The sequence below is a fragment of the Xiphophorus hellerii genome, chromosome 15 (genome assembly GCF_003331165.1).
Source record: "Xiphophorus hellerii strain 12219 chromosome 15, Xiphophorus_hellerii-4.1, whole genome shotgun sequence".
In the NCBI taxonomy this organism is placed as follows: Eukaryota; Metazoa; Chordata; class Actinopteri; order Cyprinodontiformes; family Poeciliidae; genus Xiphophorus; species Xiphophorus hellerii.
The window spans coordinates 9,720,333-9,743,640 of record NC_045686.1 but is presented as its reverse complement, the minus strand read 5'-3'; the positions used below and the strand labels follow the sequence as shown (position 1 = coordinate 9,743,640).

General features: G+C 38.0%; 2 protein-coding genes across 3 annotated transcripts; one reads left to right on the top strand and one right to left on the bottom strand.

The window, feature by feature from the left end:
- Positions 1–1,499: 1,499 nt before the first annotated feature.
- nt5c1bb (5'-nucleotidase, cytosolic IB b) lies at positions 1,500–8,301 on the bottom strand. The gene is made up of 6 exons (XM_032585702.1): positions 8,061–8,301; positions 7,799–7,966; positions 6,128–6,257; positions 5,853–5,975; positions 4,606–4,790; positions 1,500–3,427 (listed from the first exon to the last, which is right to left on the bottom strand). Exons 1-6 carry the CDS (start codon positions 8,172–8,174, stop codon positions 3,062–3,064), a joined length of 1,086 nt encoding a protein of 361 aa, XP_032441593.1. The 5' UTR covers positions 8,175–8,301; the 3' UTR covers positions 1,500–3,061.
- An 870-nt stretch (positions 8,302–9,171) lies between these two features.
- Positions 9,172–22,439, top strand: syt14b (synaptotagmin XIVb). 2 transcript variants are annotated; one of them, XM_032585083.1, is made up of 9 exons: positions 9,172–9,492; positions 12,144–12,191; positions 15,111–15,257; positions 17,408–17,542; positions 18,767–19,020; positions 19,511–19,948; positions 20,046–20,226; positions 20,954–21,010; positions 22,123–22,439. In XM_032585083.1, the coding sequence occupies exons 1-9, from the start codon at positions 9,480–9,482 to the stop codon at positions 22,437–22,439; spliced, it is 1,590 nt and encodes a 529-aa protein (XP_032440974.1). In that variant the 5' UTR covers positions 9,172–9,479. The 2 variants fall into 2 exon arrangements, with proteins under 2 accessions (XP_032440974.1, XP_032440973.1); XM_032585082.1 differs by lacking the exons at positions 9,172–9,492; positions 12,144–12,191 and having other exon boundaries at positions 15,111–17,225.
- The last annotated feature ends 869 nt before the right edge of the window (positions 22,440–23,308 follow it).

Sequence of the window (23,308 nt, the reverse complement as noted above, 5' to 3'; positions counted from 1 at the left end):
AAAGAATACAGATAAGATCAACTGCTAATATGCATCGGAGAATACTGAATTTGATTATTTGAAATAAATTTATCAAGCAAATGACATTCTGTCAAAGTGGAGGATGTGTGGGGAAAACAAAAATGGGAGTAATTGTTGCTACCTACTGGTGAGAAGGCATAATACAGCCAGAAGAAGAAACTGTTTTGAAATGAAGAAACTGATATTAAAGTTGTATTTCTACTGTTTTAAAACAATAAAGCTTTTTATGTCTCTGTCTCTCCAACACAGCTTCATGCTGCCACCTCCAGAATGAGTTCAGTTATGTTAAAAAAGAACAATATTTCCCAAAGCATGCAAAAACTTCACATTTTTATTGCCATTATTATTGTCTCCCTCTGTTTACCTTATAGTTAGCATTGCACATTGTTGAATTAGGTTATGTGCAGTATGTGACTAAAACAACGTCTGAGCAAAGATAAAAGTAGTCATACAGCGCCATCTAACGGTGAAATGACAAACAACCAGTTGTACCAAACCTGAGGATGTGAGATCAGTAGGAGAAAAAGTGGAGAGAACTGCTACATACCGCCACTTACTGGTGAGTCAAGATACACACAACTAGTGGCAGGAATTTAGCTTTAAAACATTCAGATACATAGGAGCTGTTAATGTTTTCCTCAATGGACACAGACACTTGAACCATTTTTTTTATAGATGGATACAAAGTAGATTTCAACAATTTTTCATGTACTTTTTTTTCTTTAAGCAACCTAACTTAAAAACTTTCGTAAAAGACAATATCTAGCTGAACTTTTGTTTGAATAATGATGTTCTGAGACTATACGTTACATCTTAGGGTAAAAGTAACCTATGAAGCCAGCACAAAAATGTTTGCTTTTTAATAGGATTATTACGTAAATTAAGTTGTGTCTTTCCTGTCTTTGGACTTCTCATTGTGCCATAAGATATTGATAAGTATCCTTTGGCTTCCTGCAGCCAATATTTTTTTCTTCACTGATCCGTTCTACTTAAATTAGTTTATTTCTTGTAAGACTCTTCAGAAAGCCTATTGGCATCATTAAGCCAGGACAGGAAAAACAGTCAGGAGCTTCTTAAAGATTTCAGCTAAAACTTGCTTCCAATTTTCTATGTAGAAGAGAGCAGAAAATATCTAAAATTTGCTCCAAATCTGCTTTATTTGTAGTAGGTTCAAATACAGTATGAGTATCATATAAAAGTCAATATTTATATTAATTGTTTAGAATTTAATTACAATAAAAGTAGCAAAGAAATCAAAATAAAACATGTTTGTACAGTAGTTTAAATTGATTTACCCCAAACAAATTTCTTCTGTTTTTTCTTAATTATTACACTTAAATGTTAGAACATCAAATCTATTTTAATATAAAAGATCATATCAAATGATTATTTCATTTAATAAGGGCAAAAAAAAGACATACACAAATGAACTAACCTAAAATTATAAATGTAGCAGCACAAAGAGACACAATCAGTGCTTTTGGAACGGAAAATATTTTTATTAAAAAAAAAAACATGAACTTTTTTGTGTTCATATTCTTATTTCAATATGTAAACAGAGTACAAGACTGAAAATAGATTTTATAAAAATGCTTAAAAATACTTACTAATTTAGTGCAACACCAAACACCAGTAAACAAGCTTCATCTACATTACTTTATTAACCCGACTGTGTGCTCAGAGTTCAATACAATCTGACAATCCAAAAACAGAAGCAGCAGAGCCCGTGTGAAAATAGCCATAGATAGGAAAGTTGAGCGGCACAAAATAAGTGACAAATACAGATATTTCCAGCACTTAGAAAACTTGTGTAAGTCTGCTGTTTAGTTATACTGACATTTGCATAATTCTGCAGCGCTAAGTATGCTGTTTGAAATCTATCACAAGTAGTTTGGTCCTATGTTACAAATGCAACATGAAAATAAGCAAAACATCAAAACAATAGAAGTTTTATGTTAACATCTAGCAAAAAGAAAAAACAGAAAGGCAGCATCACTGTCCCTTTAAGCCACAGCATTTCTACCCTGGCAGTAAACCTCTGTTTTAAAATATGTATGTGTTACATACATATGCAAGAACATTGCCTAAAAATGATGGATTATTACCAAACAGGAGAGAGCAGACCGTTATGTGCTCAAGGCCAAAGAAAAATACAAACAGGGCACAAAGAGGATTAAACAAAAAAGATAAAATAAACTTTATTAAAAATGTATTTATTCCTGATTGAGCCTTTAAAAAGGAAGCAGATGCAGATAAAAGGTAACAATAGATTGTTTTCTGTGTAGTATTAAAAGTAAAAAAAAAAAAGTGTGTTGCATAATTTAATTTTAGTGTGAAAATACAGTTTGGCAGAAATTGTATTCCCACCATACATATTTCAAAATCCTTTAATAAACTAAATTCTAACGTTTTCTTTAGTGGAGCATTTTTAAAGTGGCAGTATTGTGTAAAAATTGACTTTTTTGAGCTTTACTTTATGTTATAATGTTATTCCCTCATCAGAAACATAACTGGAGTGTAGCTTTGATTCTTTCATGCATGTTTGAGAAATCCTTTAATCTCCGCTGGCAGCCATTTGGGTTTGCAAAACGCTCGCTCTCACTAAGCTACATCTTTTCCACTCAGCTCCTCCAGACGAGCGGCAGCAGCAATTAGAAAACACCTAGTAGAGCTGCACATCTGCGGAGTTCATCATGCAGATGCGTTTCACTGAGCTACTTCTCAGTGTAACGCTGGTAAAAACATTGTTCCGAGTGTTAATGGAGAAACGCTGTTGTGATGACGTGCTGAAGGCGGAGTCTCGAAAGGAGCAAGGAGTTTCTTAAAGAGACAAAGCCCCAATTTCAAAGCATTATATTGTGATATTTTACATATACAGCCTTTTTATAACAACCGAAGGTGACATAGCTACTTGATGGTGCTATAAAATGCACCTATGTGCCTGCAAAATACATAATACTGCCTCTTTAAAACATGACTGATTTGGAGCAAATCTCTTCCTATGCAGATAAGTTGGTGTAGTGCATATGTCACTTTCAAGTTACTCCTTTTTTTTGGGCTCTTCGATGAGCTTCCCCTTGTTGTACTTCTGTCCAATTCCATAAGGTACATGTGCAGATATGGTTCCCAGCTCATTGGCCCCCTCAATGTGGAACATCTGGTCGTCGAAGAAGATGTGAGGTCTGATTTTCTGCAACAGAGGGCCTTTGGGAGCCCCGGCCAGAAAGAGGGCCTCATCGATCTCCAGGCCCCAGCTGCGGAGGGTCTTCAGGACACGTGCGCCGGAGCTGGCTGCGCTGCGGGCCGTGACCAGGAAGGTTCTGATTGGGCAATTCAGACGCTCGTTCTTGGCATAAAATTTTCTCTGAAGCTTACCGAGGGCCTCCAGGAAACATTTTAATGGACCCTGTGAAGCACAGAATCAGGTTAATGTCCCATAAAATGAGGAGTGTGACAACAGATATATTAAAAAAAGCTAAGAATTTATTCCTCTTGAACTTTTTTTATATTAAAACCACAAACTTAACTTCTTATTGGGATTTTATAGTGATGCCCAAACTTTTTTTTATTTTATTTTACAAATAAAATCTGAAAAGTGCTGCATGCACCTGCATTCATACCTGAATCAATACTGTGATTTTTAAGTGTTCACAAAATTTTCAATTGGATTTACGTCGGTCCTTTGACTGGGCCATTCTAACACATAAATATGGCTGTATGTTTTTGTTTGTCCTATTTGAAGGTGCAGTTCAAATTTTAGCTCCATCAATCATCCCATCAACTATGACCTGTGTTGAAGTAAAAGATAAAAGTTACTGTTCTGATCAACTCCTTGCAATTTCTTTAATAAGTGCACAGCTTCATTTCAATGGGTCTGTATTATTTGATCGAGTTGACTGCATATAAGATAGATTATTTCTTGGAAAATGCTTGAGAGGACATTTGTAGTAAATCTGCACTACATAAATTTAATTAAATTGATTCAACTCCAAATTGTCGTACTGGGTTTTACTGAGATTTATTCAAAGGTGTAACAAGTAAAAATGGGCTGAATACATATGCATGGAGCACTTTTTGCATTTTTATTTGCAAAACCTTTGATTACCAATATATTAGTCCCTTCTTAATTATGTGCTATGTTGTCTCAGTTTATCCTATAAAATCTCAGTATAATTGAGATTTGTTGTTGCAACCGGATACGATGTGAAGCCATGACAGGGAATGAACAGTTTTGCATAGTCCTTTACAGCAGGTTAGACAGGTTCATAACTCCAGGAGTTAAGAATCTGACAAACCTGTATCTCCACATTCAAATTGGTTACACGACAAAAATATAGATCTGTGTGCAAGTTCAGACATGTATCACAATTTACTGATGAAGAGAGAAAATACGACTAATGGAAGAAAAAAGAACCTTCAAAGTTGAAGCTGCAACAAAAGTCATTTTAAAGCTATGTAAGAGAATATGAACACTGGGCTGACATGTTGCATAGAGTCATGGCATTTGTGTTATTTTAAGAAGACGTGTGATCTCATTTTTACAGGTATCAGACATGTTGCACGGAGATGACAGTGCCTTTTTACCTGAGCCAAAGGTTTATTCTCAAACTGTTTCTCATGCTCAAAGAAAGTGTCGAGGCCGTGCTTCTTCACAATGATTTCTGACTCGTCTGAGAAGAGGACGGCGTCACCATCAAACGCCACTCTCAGCTGAGTGTCGCTCAGATCGCTCTCCTGTTTTGGCATAAACATGGTGGCTGCAGCAATTCCTTCATGGAGGAAAGAAACGGTTAAAAAAAACCTGCTGACATGTGAATGTTCTGTTCTTGGAAGTCTGCCGCAGGCTAATGTCAGTCCTATATTTCATTATAAGATGTTTGAACTGACGCTCAACTTCAGGTTTCAGCAACCACCTGTGTGGATTTCACCAAAATAATAGTGACTTGCAAAAGCTTCCCTACCGCTTGAATGTTTCCACATTTTGCAATGTTATGATCACAAACTTCAGTGTGTCTTTCTTGTTTTCTTTTCAGTTCCTGGTTCTTTGTGGTTATACATCATTTTGGATAAAAGCAGCAAATCCTCACATTTAACAATTTGAAACTAGTAAAAATACACCATATTTGATCAAAAAAAGAGAGATATTTTTATCAAGAATATGCAAATTAAATTATTAGATTAGACTGGATGAGCCATAAAGTTCAGCCTTTCTGTTAACCAATTTGCAGTGCTTTACAAATGCATAAAAAAGCTGAGAAAACAAATGGTTACTATGGAGATTTGATAATACCTATATGCTACTTTTTCTGCATGCTGCCAACAGTGACATGAGAGGATTTATTTTCCCCCACAAGACAATGTCTTGGCCCCCATTGTCCTGGGGGGCAAAACAAACTTAGGGCCACATTCAGCCTTGTTTATCATCTCATTTCAGATGAGAACAATAATTATTTTTTCAATTTCCCGACACTCCATCTTCTTCACCGTCGTGTTTTCTTGAATTTGATTATGATGTATGTACGATTAGAAATACTTCAGTTTCATTTAGCGTAAAGAAATCTTTAGTGGTGAAATTAACTGTGACACTGGTGATTAAAAATTATTTCATAATGCAGGATTTTTTTTTTTTTACCAACATAATAAATTTGTTGGAATTAAATGTTGATTTTTCAGTGTGAGATTTATGCAGCTGTAATAAAATATTTATTTATTTTCAGGGTTTTTGTGAGAGGTGCCAATAATTATGGAGGGGAACAGTATTAAATAAATATTTAAAATAAAAGTTTGTGTGTCAAACGTTCTGGCTGTAATAAAAGGATATCTCCTCTTACCTGCCTCTATTGCTTCTGTAACTTTCTCTGGAGTTGTTGAGAGATAAAGGTTTGTCATGTAGGCCTTCAGGTAACCTATAGGACTTTTCCCTCCAGTCATACAGAATCTCTCTATGGTCAAACCTGAAAGAGCATCAAATACATTAGATATGCATGAAGAATGAAACCCCAGTTCTAATGAGTTCCCTTCTTGATTATGCCTGCTGATGTAGCGAGGCGGTGAGACGTTGCAGAGCTGAACGATTAACAATGTTTGGTTAAGAAACGCAGCGTACCGTAGTGATTAATGCTGTTAATGAGGCGCACGCCGACTTGAGCGTGGTTGTTAGTCATCAAGACGATGTCAAACAGTTCCTCGCTGTCTGGGTAAAGGTTCCTAAGTCGAGTGTTGACATTCATGAGAGCCTGTAACACATATCAGACCTTCTGAACACTCAAAGAAAAAAAAGCATATTGAGTTATTGTGATACACATTTGGTAACAGCAGTATTACAAAAGGTTTGCCATACTTTCCTGTTTAAATAAATTGCACAATATATGCTCTGACTGTGGAAATAAAGGATTTTAGTGAGTTTGGAATCATGTATTTCCTATATTAGATAGACATATTATACTATAGAAGCAGTGCAAACGGATGGATGGATGGATGGATGAGATTCAACTCAACTCATGTTCCACTTCTGGTAACAAAATAAGGTCAGATTTTTTCATAATGCCCCTGTCAAACCAATAAGTGACACCTGTCTCAATGTTGTGCCTACCTTAAAAGAGGAACTACAACTCAACTGACAAAAAAAGAGAAAAAATATATACAGTACAGACCAAAAGTTTGGACACACCTTTTAATTCAATGAGTTTCCTTTATTTTCATGACTATTGACATTGTAGAATCACACTGAAGGCATCAAACTATTAATAACACATGTGGAAATATGCACTAAACAACAAAGTGTAAAACAACTGAAAATACCCCTTATATTCTAGTTTCTTCAAAGTAGCAACCTTTTGCTGTGATTACTGCTTTGCACACACTCTGCATTTTCTTGATGAGCTTCAAGAGGTAGTCACCTGAAATGGTTTTCACTTCATAGGTGAGCCCTGTCAGGTTAATAAGTGGGATTTCTTGCCTTATAAATAGTCATGAAAATAAAGAAAATCCATTGAATTAGAAGGTGTGTCCAAACTTTTGGTCTGTACTGTATATATTGTCGCTTGATGTGATAACCTTCAGTTGTGGACTTATTTATTCCAAGAAAACAATTGTACAATAATTAACATACAGAGGAGCAGCATCGAAAACAAGACCAATGTGAAAATTCACAATAAGAGAAAAATCTTATTATGGGAGTCAGAGATTGAAAAGTAGATACCTGTTAGGCTGTTCGGTCTATTGGCAATTACTTTGCAAAATACTCTAAAAACTGTTCCTGTAATTGTGACTGTAGTTTTATGATGCTCATAAGTTACTGACTCCTAATGAGATAATCATAAAAGAGTTTGATTCTTTTGGTGTATTTGAATGACTGGGTCACATCAACATAACAGGTGTGGCAAAGTTACAATAACAATTTTGACCAGTTTATGGATGGATGAAGATGCTCTGTTTAACAGCTTCTTCTTTCAATAAAAAATATAAAAACACATGTTAGTATTGTCTTTTATTTTTGGACAATCAATAAAAAAAAACTTTAAGCAATTCTGTTGAGCTTTTACTCTTCTGTCACCAAAAGCAGAAAGGGCACCAAAACTTGCTTAGGGTCCAACATCCCCTTAAATACGCCCCTGCTAAGAAGTTAAACTACATGGATAAAAGACTTTAGTTTGGTGAGCAGCACCAAGACTGATGGCTTGTTGCCAGTACCAGTACTAGGCTACACCTGGGCTGCCTTAAAAGGGCCCACGCCCGGAGTTACAGCTTTTTGCCACTCCCTGAACGACAGGCCTACCTTTACAAAAGGGAAAGCAGGTCCCGTCTTTAACGGATCGTTTTCATGTTCCACCTGAAAAGCGACGTACTTCTCCACTCCTTCATCCTCGAAGATTTTCCTCTCCGCCACCATGTTGAAGAGGGTGCGAGAGGAGACGGCGATAGTTACCGCATACTGGGGTTTGGGCTGACACAGACAGAGGACGACAGAAAACCCATTACCGATACCTAAACTAAACTACTTTAAAAGTCATAATGTTAGGGATAAGTAATAAACTCACCGGCCTTGGTACTTTTGTCTTTAGATTGTCAAAGAAAGCTTTAGCTGCTTCCCAGTCTTTTTCCTCTTCATTGTCTTCGGTTGCTGTTTTTTCCTTTGGTTTAATTTCGCTCATTTTAAAAAAAATAAAAAAATAAAACTGAAGCGAGTCGAAATAAAATCTAAAATAAACTCAACTAAGTAGCGTGCAGTACGCTACAGTTACTCTGTTGCACCTACTAAACTTTACGGAAGTGAAAGTAGGGAAGCCCGGTGGGAGTTCCTACCAGCAGTGACGCAAGTTGTCATGACAACACTTTCACCTCATGGTTATTGACTACCACAGTAACACGTTCTATCAACGGCTGTGTACAACTATAGTAGTAGTAGTAGTAGTAATAAACTAGCTTCTTATTTATGGAATAGCCTAATAATGAATAACTATTGCAGAAGAAGAATCTTGTGCAGGCGAAACTGATACAGACGTCACAATAAAATGGAAACAAATTAATTAACACACTGAAAGAAACTTTACTTAAACGCAACAAAAGGTTAATGTGATCATTTAAGCAAATGTTTAATACTGAAAAAGAAGGCATACTTTGGTTTTGCATAAGGTCGTGAGCAAATTAGAATTGCATGAAAAAATGCAGAGAATAGAACTTTATTGGCCTTTATGCAACATTATTGTACAAAGTTAATAATGCACATCGCCATAAATACAGCATCGATAATCTTAAGTATGGTCATGGCAGTATCATGCTGTGGGAATCCATGTCCAACAGGAAAGCTTGACAGAGTAGTTGGATGGATCTAACTACAAGACAACCTTTTTTTGGAAATGTGAAAATGTTTCAAGGGGATATTTATGCAAGACAAGATTATTTGTGTTAAATAGAGAGCAATCTTGGAAGAACTGTAAAAGGCTGCAAAATACTAAATATTACCATTTATATAAATTGAATCTGAACGCAGAATTATAAAATTGTACAGCAAATAAGCAAGCTGCACTTTTCTTAATGTGAGAACAGTATCATTATAGCAATACGTGCAAATATATTACAGAGGCAACTCTAAGACATGCACAAAAAATTACAATAATTTGTAAAAAATAAAACAAAATAAAAATAATGTTAACAATAATGGACTAGGCTGTGTTGGTCTATCACATAAAGTCCTACTAATACATTATAAAGTCTGTAGTTATAAAGTGACAATAAAACTGGAAAAAAAAGTTATGCTTTTGCGAGCTACTGTACGTTATTTAAATATTCCATTTAAATGTTTAATACAATACGGGCATCTTGGAGCGCTGCTCTCGTTAAATCTTTAATTGCTTACACAACTGTGACTCACACACAAACACATGAATGACCTCCCTCCTCCTCTGCTGCACCCCCTCCACCCAGCAGTTGGTTGGTAGAGTCCGGGACGGAGCATCATGGCGATTGACGGTAAGTCTGCCTCTCAGGTACCAGCCCTCATGTTAAACTTTACTATGAAACAGAATCAGAATTCTTCTATATAGATGATCGAGTCCGATTGTTTCTGCGGCCGGTCTCCCTCTTGATCCACGCGGCAAGAGAGGCACCGCAGAGCCGGGGCGCGCGGGCGGCTGTAGCAGCGCGGGACGAATGATGCTGAGAGATGCGGACACTTTGGTGATGCAGGACGGTTGTGATCCGTTTGTGGGATGCTCACGTGAAGTAATGCGGCATGTAAACAGAGACGGAGACAGTTCCGTGGGGGCTCTCCGGTGTCACAAGTAAAAAAAATACATTAGGAAAACGTTTGTCCAAGACACAACCACAAATAGAGAATAATTTAAATATATAATGTTAAGCTGCTGTTACAACGAGACCGCTCTGCGGATGAATGAGATGGGATCTCGTCCCCCAGAAAACAACGCTGTTAGTTTAAAATCATTCTATTTCATGACTGTGTGTGCCGTTTAGCTCCTTTTATCAACAGTTAGTGTTTATAGTGAGTACCAGCGTGGCGACGAAGAGGTCTTCTGTCACTGAAATTCAGCGGCTGAACAGTGTTAATGTCACGTGTGGCCATGCGTGCATGTTGGATGAGTTTAATGACGACTTGCCAGCAGTGTCACACCTTTAGAAAGACAACATCGTTCTTCGATAGTCCATTCATTGCTCTTCTGCTTTGAGTACACACTTTAGTCCGAAGGATGTTAACAGGGGTGGTTCTTGCGTGATTGGCGCCCCGGGTGAGCCAGAGCCCCCTACCACTTTGTAAAGCCTAGGAAGCTTTACAAATAAGAGGGTAATGTGAGTTGACTAGTTAAGGATTGAGCCACAAACCCGTTGGAAGAGGAGTGAAATAGACTGAATATCTCTAAAATATATACCGTAAAGTGGATACATATCTTTCACATGTCGCATAGTAAATGAAGAAATGTGGAATTACCTAAAAGAAAGCACATTTTTACTCTTAGGCTACAAAAATTGAGTATTTATTTTATGATGTTCTCTTGTGTTTTACTAAATTTCTGTTTTGAGTATTTCTGCCACTTGGCACATTTTCTGGATTGGTTTCTTTTTAATTAAGTGAGTACAAGGATGGAATAGCCTACTCTGACAATACGTACACTTTGTTAAGTTGAGTGCAGAACCAGGGCCAAGCGCTAGCAGAGAAAACATTCTGGTCTGACACGTTTCTCATGTGTTTCCTTGCTAATGCCACCCTGGGCAAGTGCCCATGCGGCAAATATGAAAAAACGCCACTGCTTGTGAATAATTTTAATAACATAAATAACATTAAATATTTGTAAAAGAAAAAAAAACCCTCATATCTCAGTTTGGTTAAATGCAATAAATAAATAACAACAAGCTCTTGCTGGGCTTTGAATGTGCCAAATGTCAGCGAGGTTCAAGACTACAAAGTGAATTGTATATGCACATGTGCAGCACTTTAATCTACTTGTTGGCTTATCTAACCTCAGTGACCTTTGTGTAGTCTGCAAATGTAAAAGACTACGTAAATGATTTTAAAACAAATAGTTATGACACTAAATAGAACACAGTGCAAATAAGGCCAAACTGTTTTGTTGCAGTCTCACAAGCTTGGACTACTTTCTCAAATTCAACAAATGAGAGAAGAGAGCCTTAACTTTGACTTAAGATATACTCACTGCTGGCAAGAATTCATTCTGACTGGCAGGAGTATAAGTCCAGAGGTCTGATAATTAAAACTTCCATTTCTTTTTGGGATTGTCCAAATAAAAAATAAAAAAAGTGTTCACTGAATGTCAGACAAAAGTAATACTACAGAAACTCTAAACAATTTAATATTCTTAACACTAACTAAATATGAACTTCGTAGTTAAAGGAACACTAGCTGGTAAAGGAACAAGTAAAATTTTGTGAATAATTGCAGTTTATCAAATACAATTATTGACATTCGTGGATATATCCAGAAGGGGTCAGTATTTGGGTCCAAACCCCTCCATTCACTAAATATTATTTTTGTAAAGCATATATCTTCATGTAAAACCGTTTGACAACTCCCTGCATTGTGTATCATTTTCTGAGAAGTGCGACACATAGTATATGTAGCAGGTGTGAGTTATGAGGCTTAAATCACAGAACGTTTTGAAAAAGAATCCATGGTGGACAGATTGAACTGGAGATTAAATTACATACCACTGGGTAAGACTTAAAGAATGGTGTTTAAGCTTATTTACTATGAACTGCATATTGTTAAATGCTATAAAAATGGAAAGAGAAAATCAGTATTCTACTGTTTTTAAACAGTTTCAGAAGGAGACAACAACAACACATTGAATAAGGATATCCCATCTGCATCCATGGACTTCTAAAACAAGTTTCAGCTTGCTGAAATATATTTTATTCATATAAAGTACATAAATTTTTTAGGTGTTTTGATTGCAAAGTTGTAATGACATTAAAATCATTCCCAGGATCCTTGGCAGGGTTATTTTAGGTGCAGTACATTGAATATAAGTCTTTAAATATTATTTTGGATTAATAAAAAAAATCGTTCAGCTAGGGAATAAAGTACATGTTTTGACAGTTCAATCAGTAATCCTGTTTCTTTAGCTTTTTTTTATTTCTGCGTATTCCAGGAGGGGGGAGAAACTGTGGTGCTCATGAACTCATCTGTGCTAGACGAGGTAAGACCATGTCTTCAAAAACCTTTATCAAGTTTTTTAACATCCTCGTTTATTTACAACATTTTACTGTAAATAAATGTAGATTTTTTTTTTTTTTTACTGTCCTCAGAATACAGTGTTTCAGTGAATTATGTATGCCGTGTCAAGTTTTGGTTTGCCTCAGCGAAAGACGGCAGCTGTGTGTGTATGATTTATTCAGCATGTAGGTTTTGTTTCGTTCCAGGTGTCCATGTGTAAGCAATGCTTCCGTATTCTAAACAGCCACGCTCCTTAAACTGCATCATCCTCTGCTCCAAAGACTTCAACCTATATTTATTTTTACTTTAACTTTACAGAAATCTGACAGATTAATTACACTCCCTTGTTTTCATCCTCGCTGAGACGAGCTCACATTTCTCTGAGGGCATTATTCATTTCAGAACGCTTCGGTGGCTGCGTTTTCACGTTTGTTAGACAGCTTGCAGGAGTCATTAGCTGGAGAAGCAAGCTGATTGAATCCTGAGGCTGAGCTCAGAGTCCTAAGTTAAACCTCAGTTCACAGACTAATTTAGCTCGGTTTTCCTTGTTTACTTTGTCAGGTCAAAAACAAATTGAACACAAACACTTATGAAGGAAAGAGGGGCATCACCTCTGCTGGCAAAAGAGATGTTGGGGATCATATAAACTCCTCCGCTTTCAAGTGTACATCGATGAACGCTTCAGGTTACCCCAGGCCTCTGAATTATTCAGCTGTTGTTAAAATTTACAAAGCAGAGTGATGTATGAAGCGTCATCACATCTCTTTAGCGCCAGTGCCATAAGCTGGAAGTTTTTAACAGACGGCTGATGTGCCCACCGCTGCAGAGATCATGCTGGCTCAATCGACAGTGAGAGTTGACACGTGAACCTTAAACCTGATTAAGTGTGAGGGATTTATTACATGCGTGGTTACCTCAGAGGTGGATGACTTTGTTTTAAGATACAAGATATATCTGGATTATAACACAATTGCGGTTATAAGGTAAGACTGTCGCTTTATTATCTAACTTGTGTTTTGCCATTCTTTATGATTGGGCATTGATCATTTTTGGCAGAGTGCAGCAGGCATGCTGTACTACTTGAAAAAGCTGAAACAGTGTCTTTCCTGTTGCTATGGTGAGAAAAGTCTGTCCATGTCAAGTTTAGTTCACTTTCACTGCAGTTAAGGAAGATCACTACAGATCTAACATAACGGCTTATTTTAACCAGGCTTCGTAAGTTATTTTAATCAGCAACGCTGGGAAGCATAAGCAACATGTTAAATGCTCTATTTGAATATTTGTGGGTTTGACTGGTAGTAATATTTGTCTTCAGTGTTAAATGAAATATTTTATTTTAATTATATACTACATTTTCAACAAAATCTGGTAAAATGTTGTCTAGTGTGTGTGTGTGTGTGTGTGCGTGTGCACCTAAGGCACAAAGCTCATGTTGAGAGGTCACAGCGATTTAAAACAAAGCTTGCATTTATGAAAACGCATTTAGCGTGACTATATGGGATAACACGACATGCACAAAGGCAGGTGCAAAGGATAATTTGGTGTTCATTCTTCAAAGGCATTTTAGAAACGTCCCCAATTGAGACTATTTTTACTGAAATCAGTTCCAGGATCCTTGGCAGGAAGCAAAAAAAAAGTCAAAAAGGTGTAAAAAGTTAAAGCCAGTCATTTTAACTTAATACATAAAAAACTGAACTCACTACGGATTTTCATATTACAGGTGTGTGTGTGATCGGCGTGTGGGTGCGTGTGCGTGTGCAGGGGGAGAAGGGGTGTTTTCCAAGGACAAATTGCAACAATTCTTAAAGCTCTGAATTGTCTTAGGGTCAATTCAATCCGTCACTAATTTGTTGATCCATTTCACGCAAACATGCAATTATTCTGTTCTTACCTATTTTCACTTCATAGAAATAAATCTCATTTTAGTTTCCTGAGTCAAGAAACTGAATTATAAAGATGCAGCAGCAAATATAGGTGAACTACTGACTGAAACATCCACTGCAGAGACACTTCCGTCATTTAGGCAAATTAATTCTGGAATAAAGCATTTTCAGCAGTGAAAATGATAAAAAAATACACCATTGTCATTGGCTCCAAGGTTTTTGTCCATTAATCCTGCAATATAGTTCCATACTCTACCTTAAGAGTTTAAATAAAGAAGTCAAAAGCCCTGATATAATTTCTCTGCTTAATTATTAAAATGTGTCGGTGAGTTTAAGCTACATATCTCAATGTACACTGCTCAAAAAAATAAAGGGAACACTTAAACAGGTGTTTAAACACTTAAAGTGTTCCCTTTATTTTTTTGAGCAGTATATTTCAAAAACTAAACAAAATAGCACTTCTTATTATAAGTTTAGTCTAAAAAGTATTTTTCTTACTAGCTGTTCTTTTCTTTTTAACGGTTAAGAACGCTGCTCAGACTGCAGCTAATTTGCCTGACAGTCTCCTAAATGATGGTCCAATCTGATTTTTCGGGCTTTACTGAATCTACTTTTCTGTTAGATACTGCTCCTTTGAGACTCTAGTAAAAATAGCACAGGGCTGCCTGCTTGGTTACATGAAGTGTGGATGGCCTACATACACCGCCGCGGCTTATGTCTGCCTAAGAGGAATAATGGTTGATTCAACTCACAGCAGCTAATGCTCACCATTTTGACTGAAAAGTTTAGACTTATTTCAGTGTAAGCTGTTTACTTTTTGAAATAATAAATTATCAATAGATGATTGTTCTTACAGTAACTCAAGTTTGTGTTTTATTATTGCTCAGGTCTAAGAAGATTTTCCGCTTCTTTAAAACGATTTGGTGTAAAAATTTTTTACTGCAGTGTTGCATTTCTCTAATTTTTTTTTCTTGTTGTCTTTCTCTTTTTCTTGTCTGTTCTCCTCTTCTCTTCCCCAGTTTCTCCTGAACTACTGGGTGTTTTGTCTTCCATTGCAGCCTTCGTGGCGTTGATGGCTCTGTTTTTTCTTTACCTCAGCAACAAACTGTCTGTGCAGAGTCCCGACAATCTGTCACATCTCAATGGACAAAAGAACCCCCACCAAGGTACTCAACACATTTACAGACTGGCCATATGAGCAGAAATGCTCTCAGTTATTGGTTACAAAAATGCTCACAGCGTGGGGGATTTACAGTTGCAAAGATAGTCTGCTATACCTGGAGAAAATACAGAAGAGCAGTGACTTTGCAAAACCTCTAAAATGAATTAAAATACCAGAAATGAACTCGTCAACAACAAAACAGTCTCCTGTATTATATATAAGTCTGTAGTGTTTGCAAGACAGAAGTATTTTCTTTCAAAGATACACATAAACTAAAATCAACAAACGAGTAGCTTCACCTGAAGAAAATTTAACGTCTCCACCCAGACTCCAAAACCAAATCTTAAGTTTGGGGTAATTTTGAAGAGAGTTGTGGGCAAGAAAGGTAATCAAAGTCACATAGATTTGGCAAACAAAGTCTACATCAACAAATTAGTTTAAAGGTTGCACACCAGAACTACATCGCTGTTGTAGTTTTTTATTTTATTTTATCAACACCAAACTCTTTATGGTTTAGTTTGGCTTTCAATTGAATTAACCTTTTATTTCTCCCATAAAAGGTGAAAACATTTAGGAAATGATTTATCATGGCCTCATTTGTTCATAACACGAAAGCCTGGCATCAATTAACTAATCAACTTCCTTTATGCCATTGGGTAGATTTGGTTACAGTGAGGTGAGCCAGCTTTCTTAACAAACAGGAAACTTGTCATAAACACAAGTATAACAGGACTAAAAGTGGCCCAGTGCTTGGTACTTTAAAATATTAAAAACAATGAAACAAAAACACTGAAAGCGGACTTATATGTAGAGCCCAATTTATATTAAGGAGAACTTAGATAATGTGAATTTTCTTAAAATTCAGTTTCACAGCTAAGCAGCAAACATTTACCCAGTGTAGGCTATCTATTATCAACAAGCTGTTGAATGCATGTACATACTGTGATGATGGCATCACACCCTGCTAACCACCACATGTCTGTGTCAGTGCTTCTGATGAGGTAATCTCGTGGTCAGCGTGTAATAGAATCCCCCGACTGAGAGATGGCCTTCTTCAAGAGCTTCCAGCCGACCCTGCCGTCTGTCAACATTTCTTCCATCCTGGACTCCGTCACCAGTCGTGTGGATGACCTGGCCAACGCAGTCAGCGATGCCACATATGCCGTCAGCGACCAGCTCACCGAGCAGGTTACTACGATCATCAACAAGGTGCAGGAGGAGGAGGAGGGGGAAAACAGCAGGTGCCAGGATGCTGCTCAGGCCTCCGGCTCGCAAGAGGGAAGGGCCGGTAATAAAAGCATGTGGCAAATGCAGAGAAACTCAGACGCTGGCCAGACTGGGTTGAGAAACAACCAAAACAGTGACACAACGGAGGGGCAGAACTCCCAGAGTCAACTGGAGTGGGAATGGAGGGACGGATGCTGGCGAGTTAAAAAGACGGAGGCCGAGCTGGCAGAAGAAGAGATGAGGAAGAAGGAGGAAAAGGAGATGCAGGATAAACGAGAGCAGAGGAGAAAGGAGAGGAGAGAGAGGCAGCTGGAGAAAGAAGCAGAAACCAAAAGAAATAGAGAGGAAGCCAACGAAGAAGGGAAGGAAGAGGAAGATGAAACTTCTGAAAAGATAGATGACAGAGAAGGACGAGAAAGGAAGACAAATGAGAGTGAAGATCCCATATCTGCTCAGCAAAAAAGTGATGACTGTGATAAAACTTCTTACTTAGCTGATAGTGAAATAGAAACAAAAACATCAAAAAAGGAGGAGGAAAAAGACGGAGAAGCCGAAGAGGGGCAGGAGAGAGAAGCAGACAATGAGGAAGAGGATGAGCCATCTAGGTCATCTTCTAAAGTCAAAAAGAGGAAGTCGGATAAGAAAAAGGACAAAGAGAGTTCAAAGAAACCTGAGGAAGACTTAGATGTGGAGAAGAAGAAAGACAGAAGCAAGAAAAGCAAGAAGAAAAAGAAAGGAAACCAAGGTCAGAGTGAGCTGCTTCTGTGTGAACACCAAAATCTGGATCTCTCCTCAAGTTTCCACTCCTACCTTTTTGGAGTGTTGTCCTCTTCTGCGTCTTCTTCTTGCCTCTTTAAGAATTGCATTCACCATTACTGAAGAGATAAATGCAATGCTTGAACTAAAGCGCCCATATGTCCTGTACAGATGGAGTTGTATCAAACAGCGAAGAGGAAAAAAGCCCGGAGGGTGTGACCCAGCAGAACATAACGTCTGCGTGGAGCAAAGGCAAACAGTCCAGTGAGCAGGGAGGATACAGCAGTGAGGCCTCCAGCGAACAGGGTGAGACTGCACATATGGTCTTCTCTCTAGTTATGCAACATCTTTTTGAACCAGTATGGTAAGAAAACATATGTATTTAAATTCTAAAGGTGGCACATGGCCCGTTCAGAATAATTTAAAGACATGGGGAATAGTTTTTTTTAAGAAACATATCCCAGATAACAAAGAAAATACAGTCAGTAATTACAGATTATCATAGCATAATTACTGTTGTACCGTAGTATAGTTACTGGTATCAGTAATTATACCAGTAATTACTGGTATGGTTACTAATATCTGCCATATTTTTCCAAGCATCTACAAGTAAAACTAATTTTCTATGACAGGACAGGTAAACACAGATTTATGCTTTTAATTACTTAATTTAAGATGCATGGTTGAATTAAAAATAAATATGCCAATATATAACACATGATGCAGGCTAAGCTTTGGCCTGCAGTTCTGACCTCACTAAAAAACTTCCAAACCAAAAATCAAAAATAACTTTTCAGAATTTTGTTTTTGTTTTGTTTATTACGATATATCATTCGCAGAAGACATTAGTAAGCCTCTGTAGGTATTTTATTTTAGAATCTAGCTCAGGGTTAAGATTATTTACCTGCTATTTATCTGCTGAATTACACATACATCCTGTTGGCTGAATACACAATGAAGATAGTATGAATCAAACTAGCATTACTGATTCATAAAGTGGTTATTCTTTAGCTAAAAGGTTTGAATGCTATGCTAAGCTAAGCTAACTGGCACCCAGATGGCAGCTGGTAATGAATACAGAAAACTCAAAGGACAGGAAAGATCATTTAGAGTAAACATTAATGCTTTCTATTCAAAATCTAAAATATCAAACTTTACAAATGTAGTCTTTACATCCACATTGTGTTATAGGAGGTGGTATTATAATGGTGATAAATATTTAGTTCAAAAGATGGGAATAGAAAAATAGATAAGTCATCAATAAGATAAGCAAAATTGTAAAAAGCATTAAATCTGCTGAGTTAGCTGAGAAAAAGCACAAGTGACTTAAGACAGCTGGCAGCAAACCCAGACAGTAACTCTGTGGGCAAAACATTTTTGGATTTAATTTTGATTCTGGCAGTCATTCAACCATGGAGTCCAAAGGACACCTAATGAAAGTTTCTGCATAGCGCAGTAAGTCTCAAATAACAGTGATTCCATCTCATGTTACTTCGTCTTTGTCCCTCTTCGTCTCTGTTGTGACTCCAGCTGCCAGCATTCAGAGGATAAAGAGAGATTCCTCTTTAACTGAGCTCCAGCCTCCACCGTACCAACACGTGAGCTCAGGGACACGCAAGTCCTCACGCTCAGAACGAGGAGTCCGGAGGCCGCCGTCCCCGCAGCAATCTGACAGCCCTCGCTGCTCCAGCGAGGCAAGCGTGGAGCAGGACACCGAGAGTTACCTCAACAAAGGCTGTGAGGAGGACATTCCCAGTGACAGCACTGCTGTCCTGAGCCCAGAGGTTGGTTCTGATTCTCATTATTTCATCTAATGAATCAATACACTTTCGTAATGGTTTAACATCAAATACTCTGTGAAAAGGAAGAGTATAAAACTGTTATACACCATCACGTTATGTCAGTAAGTTACAATATCTTGCAGAAGTTCATAGTCCTTTAATCTTGTATTTGAAATAACAACACAAAGTAGTTGATGATTGCTAAATAGAAAGAAATTAGCACAAGGATTTAATTTCTTTTCCTCTGAAAAGTACAGTGTGCTTTTCAGAGAATCACCTTTTACTACATTTACTGCTACAAGTCGCTATAAGTTTGAATATTGAGAGACTGAGATTTTTGTTCAACTGTGTTTACAAATGCCCACTCCTAATCTCAGGGTTGTTATTTTTTACTATTATTATTTAAGTGGTTATCATTGGCAAAGAGTTAATGTTTACTTTACCAGTCAGTACTAGAACGTGAATGTAACCCCTCTGTTTTTGATGTTTTTAGGATGGTTCTGGTCTCCGGCTTCCTTCGGCCTACGAGCCAGAGCCCATCGCACAATACGGCACGCTGGACGTCGCCTTCGAATACGATTCTTCTGAGCAGTGGTTGGCCGTCACGGTGACGGCCGCCACCGACATCCCCGCTCTGAAACAGACGGGCAACATCGCCTGGCAGGTCCACCTGGTCCTGCTCCCCACCAAGAAGCAGCGGGCCAAAACGGGCGTGCAGAAGGGTCCGTGTCCCGTTTTCACAGAAACATTCAGGTTTTCCAGGGTGGAACAGGAGGCCCTGGGGGACTACGCGGTTCGCTTCCGCCTGTACAGCATCCGACGGATGAAAAAGGAGAAGGTCCTGGGAGAGAAGGTGTTCTACCTGACTAAGCTGAACTTGCAGGGGAAGATCGCTCTGCCCGTCACCCTGGAGCCTGGCTCTGAACTTACAGTGAGAACATCTTGTGAAATTTTACCCTTCTGTATGCTGACTTCACATGAAGCTGCATAACTTGATGATTCCGTTTTGTTTTTTTCTATCATGCCAGGGTTGTGGCTCTCTTGTAAGTGTGTCTCGTAGCGCAGGTGCTTTGTCCTACCGCTCCACCGAAGACTCATCGCTGCCAGAGATCCTCCTGGGTCTCATTTATAACTCTGCCACAGGACAGCTTTCTGCTGAGGTTATACAAGGAAGCCACTTCAAAACTGCAGCTTCTGATAAACCTGTCAGTAAGTACTAAATCTATAATGTGGAAGCCCTTATCTCTTGAATTTAGTTCCGGCTTGCTGTGAATTTTCTATTACTGCAATTTCACTTTTCTTTTGCTACAATATCTGTCTTTCAAACTGGCTGCTACGAGGAGAAAAAGGTCAAATTACAGTGGAAATGTAGAATACAACAGCGCATAATTTAAAGCTACAAACCTATATTGACTTAGCATTTTAATTCTAGTTTTGGTGAGGTCCAGCTCATCTTTACAAAGCGTTACAGTTGTTGCATTTGTCAAATTCTCTCCTGCAGAATTATTGATTCCTTCATTAAAAATGCTGTCTAGGAAGCAAGTTTCACATTCCAGATGGAAAAGGATGAATACTATTCACATTTAAGGAACCCAAATATTTAATGTTAATCCCTTGGAGAATTCTGGGATGTGCCAGAGAAATGGCTGAATCCAACTCTGGACAGAAATAAATACTAATCTGGGAAATAAAACATTAGTGACTTCTTTTGATGTCGCAGGCTGTGTAACTGCTTTTGGAAAGGAGTTGCATTTAACTCCCAGAGATTCATCTTCACAAATTTTACTTCTCTACACAGCGATCAAAAATACTTAATAATCACTTTGACATGCAAGTTGCAACGGAGGCCTGCTCTCTGGTGAACATCACATTCATTAAGTTTATCATCTTTCTTCTTTCCTTTCTCCTGTGTGCCGTGGGGTGCGTCCACTTTCAGACGGTCTGTTTTGTTGTGTGAAACACTTCGTAGGGGGACAGCTGTATATCATGAGAGGTAAGGCAACAGTCACCTAGCGACAACTAAATAAATGTAGTGTGTATGAGTCTAGAAGTTTAAAACTTTTCCTATGATCCAGCAGGTCAATCTGCATTCTTCAAACTGAAATAATTATTTCTGAACAAAGAAAACAAACAAACAAACAAAAAAAAACAATTGACGTTTCAGTTTCCTGGCCTCAGTCATTTTCTTTGACTTGATTTAAAGAATTGAACTATATATATAGATGTAGATATATCTATATATATCTATATCTCTCTCTATATATAGATATATATAGATATCTATATCTATATATATCTATATCTATCTATCTATCTATCTATCTAGATAGATAGATAGATAGATAGATAGATAGATAGATAGATAGATAGATATACAGTGTGTATATATATATATATATATATATATATATATATATATATATATATATATATATATACTGTGTATATATATATATATATATACTGTATATATATATTATGCTATGTTTCACTCTCATTCTGTTTAAATGAAATTGTCACAGCCAAGTGTAACAACAAATTAATATAAATAATTTAAAAGGAAAGTGGTAAATCTGACAAAGGGAAACAAAAATGTGAAATTCAATTTTTATTAAGCCGGTGTATATGGATCTCAAAAGATATATTGGTTATTTATTTTTATACAGTGTTATGAACAGTTATTGTGTCCTAAAACGACAAAAAGTACGTACATGTCAACAGTTCAAAAATGCACATTTTTGACAAAATTAGAAAAAAAAGTAGAGTGTTTAGGATAATATTTAAAATGCTGTAACTACCAACAGCTCTCAGTTGATCTCTATTCGCCTCGTTGGGAGATTACTAGCAACAATTTGTCTTTATTTTGCAGAAACTAGTTTTCACTTTGGCATTAGAAAGTGTTTTTGTATATTTTCTGGTTATAGAAGCCAAACTGTTGATGATTATTGATTTGTAAAAGCAATTAAAAAAATAGTAAAACATCCAAGGGGGTGGATACTTTTTATTAGCACTTTACGTACGCTTATTAAAATGTCTGTTGCAGTGCCTAATTTTAACCACTTGATGGCACTCCATCCCTGATCTCCCGCGCGTCTCTCCTTCCAGACACCTACGTTAAACTGACCATGCTGGACTCCAAGGGCAAAGAGATGTCCAAACGCAAGACGGCCGTGTGCCGCGGCCAGCCCAACCCCACCTACAAGGAGACGTTTGTCTTCCAGGTGGCGCTCTTCCAGCTGTCCGAGGTGTCGCTGGTGGTGTCCGTGTTCTGCAGGCGGAGCAGCATGAGGCCCAGGGAGAGGCTGGGCTGGGTCTCCTTGGGCCACAGCAGCACCACCGAGGAGCAGCAATCCCACTGGACAGAGATGAGGGAGGCAGAGGGGCAGCAGGTTTGCCACTGGCACACTCTGACCGACACCTAGGAGACGCTTTATGAGGATTTATGAGCAACCGTAAAGAGCACCCAAAGCTCCAGAAGAGCAGGAAACACCTTCTGCGTACGAGTGTCCTTGTGTGCGGTGCATTCAGGTGTGAGGGTGGAAGAAGCTTCCCGGTCCTCACTGCCAGGCTGCATGGCTGCCCTGTAACCTGCCACAGGGCTGACTACACGGGGAAGGATTCACACCTCCGACTCCAGCCTTTTGAACGACACACTGTTAAAACAAAAAGAACTGACACTGTAATTCATAAGTAAAAACAATTTGTTTTATATTAAGAAATTATTTTCACAGCAAAATGCGCATGCACACCAAGTGTTTACAGGACCAACATGACACAACACGTCCAGACGTCTTCAGCCTTTGAATTTCGGACCACAGAGTTTGGTGCCGGACCGGCAAGACTCCTTCCAATTTTTTTTCTGGGCTTCAGCTATCACCAGCATACCAGACATGTCTCCAGCACTGACAAAAGAGGATGCAAAGAGTGGACTGTTACAAGAGTCCTGCAACATGCTGCAACTTATGCTTACGAGCTGTTCTTTTTACGATATGTTTACATGCACACGGCATTATGCAAGATAAATTAGTTGGTTTGCTCCGGGATTTTTTTTTAATGATTTTTGGAGAATTATCTTTCATGGATTTTATATTTAAAAAAAAAAGCATTTGCATAACTCTGAAACACTATGCATATGATGCAGGAAGGGTGCACTTCTTCCGTGTGCTTGCCGAGTCTCTTACGGGATTGGACACATCTCTGCATGCCGTCTGCACTGAAGGACAGCTTCCCTTCCTGTGTAACGCAGACTTGAGCCTGTTTCACCGTTCAGCCTTGTGACAGCTCTGCCATG